The 15,093-nt window shown below is 37.6% G+C and overlaps 1 protein-coding gene across 1 annotated transcript; it reads left to right on the top strand.

Moving 5' to 3' along the window:
• Nucleotides 1-865: 865 nt before the first annotated feature.
• On the top strand, nt 866-13,273 carry KDSR (3-ketodihydrosphingosine reductase; the record flags this gene model as incomplete). The annotated part of the gene is made up of 7 exons (XM_008937044.1): nt 866-955; nt 2,075-2,131; nt 7,107-7,172; nt 7,293-7,388; nt 8,477-8,668; nt 10,364-10,447; nt 13,190-13,273. Coding segments are annotated over 7 exons (669 nt in total), but the record flags the coding sequence as incomplete, so codon positions are not given.
• Between the last annotated feature and the right edge of the window lie 1,820 nt (nt 13,274-15,093).

The following is a 15,093-nucleotide window of genomic DNA, read 5'->3' on the forward strand; positions in this document are numbered from 1 at the left end:
AAAGGCAGTATCTGGCAGGCAGAGACTTATTTTAGTCAAAAAGAGAGGTGAGGATTGTTATCTACATCTTGTTTCACAAGCAGGTGTATTGAGGGTAGTGAAAGGTGTTGACTTTAACCTGCACTTGAGTATCTTGCGACATAGGATGCAGGGCTGTAGTCATCACCCTGCTTTTGTCTGTGAACTAGGAACTTCCTGTTTGTGTATAAGGATATTCAGTGTTACACTTCAGAGGAAGTAGCAAAGCTGATGGAAGTTTTAAGTGCTGGCATCCCCCCAAAACTGGAATTGTGGGATGGCATGGACAGTCCAAGGTCCAGACTGAGAAATACGCTACAGAAGGCTAACTGTTAAAGTAATGGAACTTTTTTACTAAACAGAAAATACTTTCTTTCGTATGTTTATGTGATAATATCTTTGACAGGCAATCTACAATTATTAATTTTACAAATAATTTCTACTGTGACCAGATACAAAGGGGCAGTATATAATTGTATTATTGTGGTTAACATTAATAGTGATTTCAAACTTGTAACTACTTCTGCTTTTAAAAATAACATACAGAACTTAGTGAAAATCATGTGAGAGAGACAATGTGGGAGTGGCCTGATATAAGAAATGAGAAAAAAATACCACTTGGACAAAAGTGGCTCAGGGGTAGAAACAAACATTTATTAATGTGTTCAGATCTTGGTTTTCATTCATACTTGATGAGTAAACTGACTTTACTGTATCTACTATATTCATACTTCATTGGGTGACATTTTAATCTCAGTATATTTTTAGAATTTTCATTTGAATTGACATATATGGGAGAAGGGGTGACAACAGTGGACTAACACTGCCATTTTCAAATAACTTTCAGGTAACTGGAGGCTCCAGTGGAATTGGAAAATGTATTGCTATTGAATGTTATAAGCAAGGTGCTTTCATAACACTGATTGCAAGGGATGAGGTGAGTGTACGGGTATTTTTACTGGCTAAACTCTGTTAAAAAAAATTTGTAGAGGTGGGGAATAATTTTGGAATTGAAATCCATACTTTCTTCTATATGTATTTTAAGGGGATACTGAGCATTTCAAATTAATGCATTTGAATTGCAGAGGTGGCTGCTTTTTTGAGGAGAGTAGCCCAGTGTGAAATTTGTGATTAGCTTGCCTTAAAACTCCTCCAGTGCTATCACTTCTGTGATGGCATTCATCATTTCACTGTCTAGATCTGTGGATCTGTGGCAGAGGATAAAACCCTATATTCTTTAAAAGTGTGGAATTTCCCTAAAACTACAGTGACAACTGGGGATTAAAGACAATTCTTAAAATTCAGAGAATATCTTGGCATCTAATCAGCGTTGTATCGTCATACCATACTTTTTCCCAGCAAAAAACTGTTCCTCAAGGCAGCTTTGGAGGAAAAACTGTTACTTGGGTTTTTTTTGCAACTAAGAAGTATTAAGAGTTTAGTCAGAATGACTCAGTTTTCATAATGGGTTGTTACTTTATTTGTAGAGAATCTCAATTATTCAGGAACTAAAAGCACTTTTTTTTTCTTTTTTAGTCTCAGTCCCATCTGTCTTTGGTCATTTACTTACCCTTGAGAACTTGCTTTATATAACCTTGAATGCAGCCAGAATTAACGCAATTTTTCTTGAAGGGAGTATGACAATTTGAGTTGACAACATTTTAGTTTAATTTTGATGATAATTCCACAACATTGATTGTCTTTCCGAATAGTTAATGTAATACTACACAAATACAAAATAGAACCAAAATACTGGAGAAAAATTAATACCCGTAGTTTAAAGTGCTCCGTGTAGTGGTATGAAACAAAAACATTAAATCTATTGTAGAAGTTATTGCTTTAGAAGATGAAGTGAAAAACAATTTTGGGTAGCTTGTTGGATTTAATGTTTTAATAATACATTCGTAAATCTTTAAAATTACAATAACAGAGTGTTATACACAGTGGAGGATAACTTTTTTTGGTTCCAGGGAATGTTTTTGAGCCTTATTGAAATACTGAAGACTAATACTGCTCTTAGAACTCCAGTGCTTTACTTGTCTTTTATCAATTTCAGAACAAGCTGTTGCAGACAAAGAAGGAAATAGAAAAGTATTGTGTTAACGACAAGCAGGTAAGATCACTGCTAATGGTGGCAGTTGTGTGCTTTGGTTAAGGTAAGTCACTACAATATAGTCCTGTCTTAACAACAGACCTCCTTGACAGAGATGAGTGAGGACTCAGTACCTGAATTCAGAGCTCCCAGTTTGCTTACATAAGATACTCTGAGCTCGGCTGTTTGGTGTTGCCTACTGCATTAGCCTGCTTTTGGTAGGAGAAAAAGATGGATGTGTTCAGTTGTATGTGTAATACACTTCTTTGGATAGTTGCAATTTGCTGTCACTCAATAAGCGTTTGTATTCTTCAAGATGAAGGGGAAGAACAAATTGTTTTGGTTTTTTTTTTTTTAATCTCCTGCTTTTTACAATTCATAAAAGCAACGATTGTCTTGGTGAATAAGTTTAGATACTTGTTTCCAGGTTCAGTTTGATACATCGTGCTTGTGTTCTTTTTCCTGCTAAAATGCTTTAACAGCTACACAAGTTGAATTTGCAAAGTTCTGAGACTTCTAAGTCCTGAAGCTGCTTTGGTGAATAGATAGTGCACTTGTGCATAAACACACTGATTTAGAGCTTGCAGAGGTACTAGCTTAAAATATGTAAGCATACTATGTTCAAAGCATGCAACCTCAAGATGAAATGCAAAAATTATTTTTCACAGTACTAATAATCAAGGAGAGAGGGTAAACAGTTTTGAGGCTATTAATATCTTTGACTTCTTTTTTGTGTTCCAGAACTTTTTTTGTTACTTTATTATAAATGGAAGCAATTTATTTGTCTGTGAAAAGGGATTTGAATTGATAAATTGGATATTCTGTTGAAAAGCAGCAACAGAAAAAGCCATATATTTGGAGGCAACAATGTTAATATTAGCTGATACAAAATTTTCTTAGTACCTGCATTTGTAAGATAAGATTCTGTCTTCACTTCCTTATATTTCTGTCTAGTGGCTCACGCTGATTTTTTTTGGGCATTTTGTGCATGCTGCCTTACTCAGATCAACTTCATTTGAAAAACTAAGCTATTTGAGGTGATGATAAACTATATTTTGCCTATTTAAAATAAAACAAATACCAGTAACGATTTCCTTTTAAGTGATCTAGTAGTTTTCCAAGGTTAACATTACTTTTAGTCCTTTGTCAAACACTGTGTCAGGATGTTCCTGTTAAAGTCTGTCCAAGCTTGATAGATGCGGACTTTAAAAAATAATATTGTGTGGTGCATGTTCATAAGAGTTTCCCTTAATCTCCAGAAGTAGGCTCCAGGTTGAACAAGCTCCAGTGTGAAATAAACAGGACTGTGTTTGCAGAGCCTGTTTTGCTGACTTGCAGCCAGGTTAAGTATAGGCAGTGAGAGTGACAGGTAGGCTAGCTCTTCTGTAGCTATTGTTTGGTTGTAGACAAGGTCACAGGGAAGTCTGCCTGATACAGATGCAAATAACTGGAAAAAGCAGGAATCTGGGACAGCTCACACTTGAACAGCAGATGAGAAGCTGGGAAGTGAGGGTAGCTGAACCGAGAGAAGCTGTACAAAACGGTTACTGAAAGAGTGCAGAGAAAGATGTGGTCTGATGTGGATCATATACACAAAGACTGTTATATCTACTGGAGGTCAAGCTAAGAGGCAAAGATCCTCAGGGAAAATGATTTTTTCACATGAGCATGTGCTGCTACTATTCAGCCTTTGGATATATATGTGAAACCAGGTTGCGTTGGCAGCTGGGTCTGAAGTCTGTGTACATTTGTGTTTGACATTTGCCTGTGATTTAGAGTGCTGGCAGTACAGCCTTTAAGGGTGTAGGTGTGTGATGGGACAGAGCCCTTGTCCTTAGAGGTTCTTCTCCAATGTTTTTTTTTAAATCCCTTTCCTAATACAGAATATTCCCAGTTACTTCATTGGGAATTGATCTTATATTGTGAAAGCTTTATTAATGGAACACCATGCAATATTTAGAGCAAAGATGAGGAACAGGACTGGGAATATGGGACTATTTCTGGCAGCACATTCTGTGTAGTTGGCATGGGTCTCTTGTGCATGCATTGGAGTGAAGGTAGTCAGTAGATTGTGGCTGAAGAAAGAACATATGATAATAGAAGCAAAGGGGTGAATGGTAAAATGTGATAGTAGTCAATAAAAGCTGTGGTGGTTCCCAAGCGTTACTCGCACTCTAAGTAAACTAATCTATGCAATCCGATATATTAACGAATTAGATTCTGATACAGACCTATGATTTTTAACCCTGCTCACTGATCTTTTGTGATGCCACCATAAAAGGGACAGAGGAGGGCCACAGATGATCCAGGGGCTGGAACATCTCTGCTGTGAGGAAGGGCTGAGGGCACTGGGATTGTTCGGTCTGGAGAAGAGAAGACTCCAGGGGGACCTTGTAACTGCCTTCTAATATCTTAAGGGAACCTCCAGGAAGGCTGGAGAGGGACTTTTCACAAGAGTGTCCAGTGACAGGACAAGGGGAAATGGTTTTAAACTGAAGGAGGGTAGGTTTAGACTAGATGTTAGGAAGAAGTTCTTCAGCATGAGGGTGGCGAGACTCTGGACTAGATTGCCCAGAGAGGCTGTGGATGCCCCCTCCCTAGAGATATTTAAGGCCAGGTTGGATGAGTCCATGAGCATCCTAGTCCAGTTGAGAGGTGTCCCTGCCCATGGCAGGGAGGTTTTGCTAGATGATCTCTAGGGTCCCTTCCAACCTAAGCCATTCTATTATTCTGTGATCTTGCAAAGACATCTACATAATAAAACAATGTAGTTTTTGTTCAGATGCTTTTTATTCTTAAACTTATGTAAAGAATAAGTATTTCCAAAATGTAACAAATGCCCTAAGGGATATATGCAGAGATATATGCAGGCCCACCAATAACTTGCACCACAAGTTTACTCTGATGTCCAGCTGCAGGCAGTGCTGGGAAGCAGGAATAGCCAACCTGCTGTAGGGGACTGGCAAGCAGGTTCTGTTCATGCAGTGAAGAAGTCTTGCAGTCTGACCAGAGGCAGAACTGACAAACGCTGAGCTACCAAAGTAGGTACACTGTGGTTAAGCTTAGGGGATTTATTGTGTATGTGTCCACATGTCTCTGTGACAAGGGCTCATGATCATCCTCGTTACAAACTGGTGATGACTTTTTAATTTCACCTCACACTGAGTTTAAATGAATCAACCCAATTAATGGAAAGGATAGAAATTGGAATGAGAATTCAGGAGTCCCTCCTATTATAGTGATATGAGATTGCTTTTTCTTTCAAGATGAGAAGTTGCCCCAAAGCTGTTCTCATTGCACTGCAGAGAGGGTGGCTTATTTGTCAATACCTTGCTAAGCTGGAGTTTGTAGCAATCTTGCAGTTCATAAGTGGTAACCCAAAGGCAGTGATTCCTTTGGCCAGAAGTTGATTTGAAGGTGCTTCAAAACCTAGATTGTGAAATAATCTTGCTGAAAGCATTCAGTCACTTTCAAGAAAAACGGGGCCAAACTTTTAGCTGCAACAAAACTTAAATATCACTGTCGTCTGGTTTTTGTTGTCCTGCCTGCCCCCAAACCCTCCCTGGGCCAATGCTTGTTATCATTTTTCTGTCTCAAACTAAATACCATCATCTCTGATTTCAAGGCAAGTAAAAATATACAGATTACTTCTTAGATATTCGTGATGCTGTGCCACTGGTCAGTTTCTCAAAGAATTTTTAGTTTTGACATGTCACGATTAAACAGTGTGCTACTAAGCTGGGTGCTCTCCTTCAGAAGAAATTTTGGAAAAGTTTTTTTGTGCTGCTTATGTTTTCAGTTGAGACAAACACTTTGCAATCATGCCTTTCTATGATGTGGGGAAAAAGAGTTTTGTTTTTTTTTTTTTTTTTCTGAAAGATGAGCCTAAATGACACAAATGGTTTGACTTGAGTTCAGTGTTGATGAAAGTTAAAATGTAGCACTGTGGATTTTTGACTGCCTTGGAATAGTTTTTACTAAGCTTTATGTAAGTAGTTCAAGTCATAGTGTCTTATTACAGTAAATTAGAAATTATACTTTGAACAGGAGTAGCTGCTTTGAAGATCCTTAAGTACTTACATCTTCTTAATGTAGTATTTTTTTATACTAGAATGTGTGTGTGTGTGATTGAAGTGCTGGGGTCTGAAGCCCAAGCCCTGAATTAAAGTTGACATATAGATGATTCTCATAACCAGGCAGAGAATTTGTCTCAGCTGGCAAACTATCTTGAGAGATGTGTTATTAAGACCAAAATAGCGGGAGAAACCTTCCTTTTGGTTTTCTCTCAAGGCTTGGCCAACTTTGGGTGAAAATGAATTAGGAGGACAACACCAGGTGTCCTGCTTTTGAAGTTCAGCAGTTTGAATTCAACAGTAGAAGAGCTGGTTCTGCTTGCAGGGAAGCTGGGGAGCCTCTCTAGGGGTGGATGCACTGTGTGGGGTTTCCCTTGTTACTGGAAGGGCTCCCCAGCTGTTTGCTGCAGCCAGAGCTCCCAGTGACAGCAGGATGGGACAGGAGTGACGTAGCTGGCAGTGCCTCTCTCTGGCAGCTCTATAGTGACTTTTGTATGACTGTGATTGCACTCCTGATTTGGCTTCTGCCTTCCTCCACTACCGGATTCCAGGCTTGGCTAACTCCTTCCTCTGCTACATCAGCTACTGTGGGTAGACCTATTACTCTGCTTATTCCCCCTGCTGTTAACCATGTTATGTTATTTCTGTATTCGTTGGAATTGGATACTAAAGTCTGAGCATGATTTCTGCTGATGGCTGTGTCCTTCATGCTGGGCCACATAACTGGCAAAGAGTGATGAGAAAGGAGCTCAGAGGGGGCAGGGATTGCTTTCTTTGGTATGGGAGAAGTGCAGACTGCCCTGTCAAACAGACTTGGTTTTTTGGGAAAGTATGTCAGTGGGTTTTGTTTAATTTTGAAAGGCTTGTAGTCAACAGTTACCAGACTTAATGTGTTGCAAAAATGTTTCGCTTTCCTTTTCTAGGTTGTATTATGCATTTCTGTTGATGTATCTAAAGACTACGAACAGGTGGAGAATGTTCTAAAACAGGTGAGGAACTGGTTCACCTATGTATATATGTATGTGGTGTATTTCTAATGGAAATAGGTTGTTATAATGTAAAACCTTCCTGTAGCAGGGTATCATCTTAACCTCTGTCCCCTCTTCCAGGCTCAGGAGAAGCTGGGGCCAGTTGACATGCTTGTGAACTGTGCAGGAACATCAGTTACAGGAAAATTTGAGGATATTGAAGTTAATTCTTTTGAAGTGAGTGAGCATATTTTTATTTTATTATATGATGATTTCTTATTCAGCTGTTCTAACAATTAGATTTCATTCCTGCGTCTCTGCAGACATTGTATGAATAATGATACCCTTGATTTGTGGTAGCTGTCAGAATTAGACTATATTGTCAGATGTGCAAGGATTGCATCTAATTTCTCAACTAACTATTGCTCCATTGACTAGTCAGAACAGGGAATTCTGCCTCGGGGATACTGTGGGTCCTCAAGATGGCAAAAAGCCCTGGCATTTGGAAGACCATGAATTTCAAATAGTCTTTTTTTGTGTGAAGATTTTATTTATATCTGTCTGTCTTTTCTCTTTTTTAAGAAAAATTTGCCTGTTACTATTGTTTGTCGCCAAGGTGCACAAATTGTTTGCAGCTTGAAAGGCTGCTGCTCTGATGAAAAGACCAAGAAAAAACCCAAACCCCTGTATTTTGCTTACTTTATGGCCACAACCTTCAGGACCCCAGTCATCTACAGAGAATGTTGAATCATCTGAAAATACTAAGTAGCATGATTTTATAATACATTTGAGTAATTCATTCTATTGCTTGTGTGGGCTATCAGTTGTGTTTTGTCTTCTAGAGCGTGAAACTGAAGACTTGCCATTATCCTGACAAAGGTTAAAGTCTCTGAAATGGAGAAATACATAGAATTTTTCCAGTTTCCTGTTTTAGAAAGCTCTTTAAACATGAATTTCAGTATGTTTTCATACATGCATAAATGGATTGTTTCCTGGCCACTGTTCAGGTTAGATTTTCCCTCCAATAGTTGTCTTCTATCCTTGAAGGCCACATGGTTCAGAGTATTATCAGTATCCTGGATGCTGTTAAGACTTGCAGATAGATTGGATTTCTTTCAGCTTGAAGCAAGTTTTTAAGCTATAGAACAGTTTATGAAGTTGTATAATAAAAAACAATTGTTTCTTTTGCCAGCTCATAGAACTACAAATCTTGTGAACTTCTAGTTAAAGCAGACTGAAATAGGGGTTTTTTTTGTAAATAATAGCAAACAGTTGAAGGATTCTGAATCTGTGGCTCCAATACCATCCTAATCTCATTCATACAGAGATTAATGGCAGTCAATTACCTGGGTAGTGTCTACCCGAGCCGAGCAGTAATCACTACCATGAAGGAACGGCGAATGGGAAGGATTGTGTTTGTGTCCTCTCAGGCTGGGCAGCTGGGCCTGTTTGGTTATACAGCTTACTCTCCCACAAAGTTTGCTCTTCGGGGGCTGGCGGAAGCCCTGCAGATGGAGGTATGTGCAAGAACAAGTATTTTCGACTGCAAGTTGGTTTTTTTGTTGTTTGTTTGTTTTTTTTTTAACTAGCAGCACAGGACACTTTCGTTTTAAAAGTTCTCTTTTTGTCTTGTGCAGCACTGCTGATATTTGTGTGTTGTGTTGGGTTTTTTTTTTTGGCAGCAGTACAATCCTGTTGCTCTGCATGGAGTTGCAGAAACTAAGCTGATTTCAGTTGCATAAGAGGGAGAGGGAACAGCTTGCATCTGTTCCTAGAACTGAAGATGAGCACATGTGCAGACTTTTAAAAAAATATTTGAACTAAAAGGAATTTGATTTAAAGTCTTTTTGAGTAAAAAAATATTTTTCAAGTCTCTCAGATCAGAAAATCCCAGGGCTGCATTGAGGGATGGGCCAGTGATTCCTAACCTGTTTGTGAGGCCATGTTAAGGGGTATATGAACCAGTAAAACTTGCAAGCTAGAATTTGGGGATTATCCACAAAAAAAATTGTGTTGACGGTGGTTTACCCTTCTAAATTTTGGTATATATGAGCTTTTAACAGTGCAATGATCTAAGCTTATGCTTAAGTCAAGACTGAAAACCAAACACTGTTCTCATTACTAAATGGAAATTCAGCAAGTATGTTGCAATAAGAGAGGTAAAATTGACTTGAAAATTACTTTCCTTATTCCTCTGTTAAAAATGTCTGTTTTAGGTGTTAAGTGTTTATATATTGCACATCTGTCTGGTTCTAGACCCTTGCATAGTCCCTGTTGTTACCATGTTCAGGGTAGTTGTATGCCTTGATCAGGATAAGAATGTGCAAAAAAAACTGTCTCTAATCGCTTCTGGCCTGCCAAACAGAACAACTTGACTGCAGGCTCTTTCTTCAAATATTGGTGACTAATATCTTTGTGAAGACTGAATTACTCAAAACTAACAGTTTTTATGGACCTGTGATGTGGTATTGCAATATAAGTAAAAAACATTACTTTCTTTTTCTTAGCCCTCTGATTATTTTTATTAAAAGCTTCTTTATTTGTATTGGAGTACAGTTTTGCATTGTATTAATTTCTAAATAGTAGTGCAGTAAGTGATGCGATTCTATGGCAAACACATACAAATACATAAGTAACTGCAATCCTTAACATGAGACCTTCTGTTTTTCCTCACATTTTCTACTTATTTTTTTCTTGTCTCCTTAGACTTTGATCCCTTGCAAGTTTATACCGTGGGTTGAAAAACTTTGTGACTTGAGTATACCTCTTAAAGATCAAATTCGTGTTTTATATTGTTAATTGTTTGTTTTCTAATTTTTGTCCAGCAGTGAAAATGATGCATTGATAACAACACTGAGGCTTATTAGCATGGTTTTTTTGAAAGCTTTTTTCGACTTGTGTTTAGGAATGTAGGGTACTGGTGTTAGAGAACTGTTTAATCCCTATTTAAAATGGAAATTCACATTCCTCCTAAATGTCTTAAGCACTTTTTAACAACCAACACAACCATTTTTTTAAATGTTTGCTTTTTTGTTTTCTCATCTGATGAAGTTCTGAGTCTTGCAAGCATTGAATATGAGAATGACATAACACTAGAAGTAGTTTAAGTTGATGCTTGTTGTATTCCTTTTGTACAAGATAAATTAATAAATTTATGAGGGACATGTAAAGGCTGTCAGTATTAAGATAACACTTACTCTTGTAAAATACAGGTAAAACCTTATAATATCTACCTAACAGTGGCCTATCCTCCAGATACTGACACACCTGGCTTTGCAGAAGAAAGTAAAACAAAGGTAAATCTTCCTTTGGTAGTATGGTAATGTTTTTAAAGCTTTACTTTGTAATAATCAATACATTTCAGATTTCATTCACTTCTGTAGTACTTTACTAATCAGTGCATAGTAAGATTTTAAGATGTACTTTTAAACACTTCAATTTTATCAGCTTAACTACTCAGAGTTAAGTAGCCTGTAGGATAATTTTGTGTAGTTTATTGTTCTGGCTTCAAATGGAAATGCTACCTGTCTTTAATTCTGAAACACTGCAAAGTTTTTCTGTACATAATTGAAATATTGTTCTGGAACAGTAAACTGTAAAACCACTATTTGTTCTGATATCAAAGCTTAATGAGACAAAAATAACATTGCTATTTTGCAACTTTGATACGCAGTGGTTCTGATAGGTGTGACAGATGAAAATAAACCTCAGTTCATTCAGTGAACTCAGCAAGCTTACCATGCTGTATGAATAGAGGTAGAGACACAGTCCAGCAGTGGCTGTTGTCCAGTATTAAAGTAGGAAGGAAACTCTTGCATTGGGTTTGCAGTGCAAAGGACGGTATCACTTTTCAGAGGGCTGTGTCAGCAGTTGGCCTTTTTCATTTGGCTTACCTTAAAAATGAAAGTTTTGACCTTCAAAAACTTTAGTTGCCTTTTGTCATTTGACATGTCCCTACATATGAAGTAAAATTCCAAACAACATTCAGGCCCCCTGTTGAGACTGAAGTATCAGGTAACCAGAGAAAAATCTGTCATTTTTTTATGAACTAGAAACCTGTTGTCTAAGGAGAACAGCATTTTCAAGATGCCCCATCATGAATAATAGGAAATTGAGGTTGAATTCCATTTTGCCTTTCACCCTTGTTATACAATCTCTACTGATTGCTATACAAACTCTTGCTAATCTTTTTTTGACATAGATGCTCTTTATTAAATGTACACTCCCAGATGTCTGCATAAAGTACCAGGGTTAGACAGCTGCAAGCACTTGTGCAGCTGGCATATTCTCTAGCATCTTTTTCTTCATAATGGTCTATTCCAAGGAAGTAGTCACCAGCAAAACACACTGTTCATCTAAGATTTCTTTTGAAAAGAGATTTAATGAGACTTACCTTATTCGTAAAAAAAATGTGTTGTCTTTTAAGCAAAGACTTAAGCTCTGTTTTAGCATACATGAAGTCCTGTTGTGATAGTGCACCTTAAATCTCTGCAATATTGCACTGCTCTGACAGTTCAGATGCCCTTTTATTATTGTTGGATTTATTTAATACCTAGTTTAGAACATCTGTCTCTGTAGTTTGCATCTCTTTAGGATTAATTTTTCTATGTAATCATTGAATATAGTAAAAGAAGTTGTCAGGAACTAGAATAGAACTTTCTTGCGTTTAATTGTTCGGTTGTTTGGGAGTTTTGATTTGTTTTTTTGAGGTAACTGATTTACAAATGGCAACCATGCTTTGGCCAGATTAACTGCTTGCCTTTTTTTAACATGTCATTAACTTTACCTGTTGCCCCTGAACAGCTGCTAATTTTTTTCCCCAAACTTATAGTATTTTAATTTCTGTTGATATCCCTATATCTCTTTCAGATTTGGTTGATAATGGGCAGTAAGCTCAAAAGTACACAGGGCTTATGAGATGGAGACCTGATGACATAAGCCATACCACTGTAGGAAGGCATGTAAAATATGTTTGTATGGGATTCCTGCTGGCAAAGTCATTGATTTCCTCACCCAATCCCCCTTAAGTGTTTGGGGAGCCTGGTCAGTGAAATCAGGATTTATAGTTCTACAGATATTTGGAAATATGCCTGTATCTGTGAAATTTAATTTCTGTAGAACTTTGGCTTGATAATGAGAGATAAACCTGTAGTTGCTCAGCTCTTCCCTAGAAATGCTTTTTAAAAATATTAATCTCAGAATTAAACTAGTCTCAGTGTTTGACTAGGCTTGAATGCTTCAGTTGAATTTTATTAAATGCAGCTGAATTAGCAACTACAAGTTGACTTGCATCCAAGTACTTTTTTCTCCCTAATTTAGCATTTTTTTTCTTTATCAGCAGAACCATTTATCTCAATATATTGAACATTTAAATGGCTTGCTGTACATGAATCACAGACATGCTTCTAAATACTTTAAAGTATATTTTTGCCATTTGTTCTTGAACAGATCAGACTTGTTCAGGGGTTCCTGTGAAAGAAATTGTGATTGATAAAATAAGTGCCATAATTGTGTTTTTCTAGTGAGGTGTAAAGTGGCATAAATGCTCTAAAACATGAAGAAATAAAACACAGTGGTGGATTTTGGTGGATACCAGTGTGTAGAGTTTGAGAAACATTTAAAAAGATAAATTGTGTTGTAGGATCATAAAGTATTTCAGGCCTATCTTTTACTTCATTTAATAAAAAAATAAAATAAATTAATATAGGTGCTGAGGAGACATAGTTTAAGCATTTGGATAGCTTCTACTGAAAAAAAATACTTTGGGGGAAAAAAACCCTATTTCATATTTTATTAGTTTAAACTGTAGGGGGAAAAAAAAGTACTACTGAAGGAAAGGTTGGCATTTCCCTTCATAAAACCAGACCATTATTTATGAAGGTGCTTTTATCTTTTAAGTGGATATTTTAGGTCACAATACCTCTTGCCTAACAGCGATATCATCCATGACAAAAGACGAAAAAACAAAATTTGACCCTCTTAATTTTTTTTTTCTCCTGTAAGTTGTTAAACTTACGTTGGTGTTTTTTCTACTAAAGCCCTTGGAGACGAAGCTAATTTCTGAAACCTCATCTGTTTGCCAAGCAGAACAAGTTGCCAGAGTTATAGTCAAAGATGCCATAGTAAGTAAATTATCTTTTTAAAGTGTGGTCTTCATTGTAGAGACTAAGAATGCGTGGAATGCTTGTTTAAGACTGTAAGACAGTGGCTAAGCTTAGTGCAGTTAACACAAAAGAGTACTCTTTGCTGGTTAGTTTGAGCAGGAAGTATTTTCTTCTTTTGCCACTGTGCCCACAAATGATTTAATACAGTTTCTTGGAACTAAAAGGTATCTGAAGTTGTACATGAAACAACAAAACAGTGCATCAGTATGATGCAGTGTCTGAAAAGCAGATTATGACTTTTAAACCAGTAGTCAGTTCTGTTGACTCGTTATGTAACCACATAACATTTGTCTAACTTCAAAAGCTTGTTAGACTATCTTACTTTTCTTGAATATGAGTTCATATAAAATAATTTTACAATAAATGAAGGCAGTCTAGCCTTTCTGGCTTTCAATGTTTTAAGTATGTTATTTATGAGTGATTAAAATAAAAAGCTGCTTGTAGTGGTTAAAGGTTAATTGCCTTTCTGTAGAATTTTTTTAATGTTTTGTGCTATGGAACACGTGCATTCTTAATAAAGCACCTCAAAATGGAAACAAATGTGACATTTCATGTTCTTAAAGCACAGCAATTGAATCCTGAAACCTGTAATTATTTTGTGGTTTTAAATACTCTTAATCTTAAACTTGATTTACATCTGTAGCAGGTGTTTAACTGTGAAGTTTTTACAGTTACATAAACACAATTATGTCTGATTTTGGGGTGATGAGTTTTAAAAGCAAGTGCTGCCACACATGGTATTCTGCTTTGGTGCTTAAGGAAAAGTAATCTCTCTCATCTTAAGCATCTGGTATTGCTACACCATGCTTTCTAGCACTGGCAGTTATATATTTGTTCAGACATGTTCTTTGTGTACTTAAGCCATCAGCTGAGAGACTAAAATAGAAATGAAGAGGTAGCTTTGTAGTGTTAAGAACTCACAGTCCTCCAAGGTGTGCTTTGGGAAATAACGCAATCTCATACCTTTACTGCTTTACATAGAATTACTCCTAGCTCTGATTCAGGAGCACCACCTCCTCCTTTCACTTCCACATTCCATAGATTTAATCCTGCAGTGTTTCAGAAAGTCTGTTTTCCAGCATAAAGTTTGTTGGAAACAAATGGGAGAAGCCTAGGAATCAGAGCTATAGAGCTGGAATTTTCCTGATCAGTAGTCAGAAACCAACCAAACAATATTGTTCCTGCTGTCTGTCCCCACTCTTCTGCTAGCTGAATTGCTTAGCAGGCTGTGTGTCTCAGTTTTAAAGAGGTCAAATTAAAAATCCTTCACACAGATAAAGGAGGACCTGTTACCTAGCAAACAGAGGAGGACTGGTGGGTGATGTGGTGGTTGGAGGCCGTCCTGGGCTCAGCAACCATGAAATGACAGAGTTCTTGATTCTTGGCCAAGGAAGGGGTGTGGGGCAGCAAAACTCTGACCATGGACTTCCGAAGGGCAGACTCCAGCCTGCTTAGAACACTGGTTGAGGAATTCCCTTGGGATACAGTCCTAGAGGGCAAAGGGGACCAGGAAGGCTGGAGATTTTCCAAGAAGATACTCTTAGGGGCACAGGGGCAGGCTGCCCCTGTGTGTCGTAAGACAAACGGGCGGGGAAAACGACCAGTGTGGCTGAACAGGGAGATTCTGCTGGAACTTGGAGAACTTTCTCCTCCTAGAGAAAGAGGAGAGCCTACAACCTTTTGAAGAAGGGGCAGGCTACTCAGGAGGAGTATGGGGATTTAGTTTGGTCATGGAGAAAGAACATTAGGGGGAGCAAAAGCTCAGCTAGAACTCAGCC

The sequence above is a fragment of the Merops nubicus genome, unplaced genomic scaffold (genome assembly GCF_000691845.1).
Source record: "Merops nubicus isolate BGI_N331 unplaced genomic scaffold, ASM69184v1 scaffold17873, whole genome shotgun sequence".
NCBI classification, from domain to species: domain Eukaryota; kingdom Metazoa; phylum Chordata; class Aves; order Coraciiformes; family Meropidae; genus Merops; species Merops nubicus.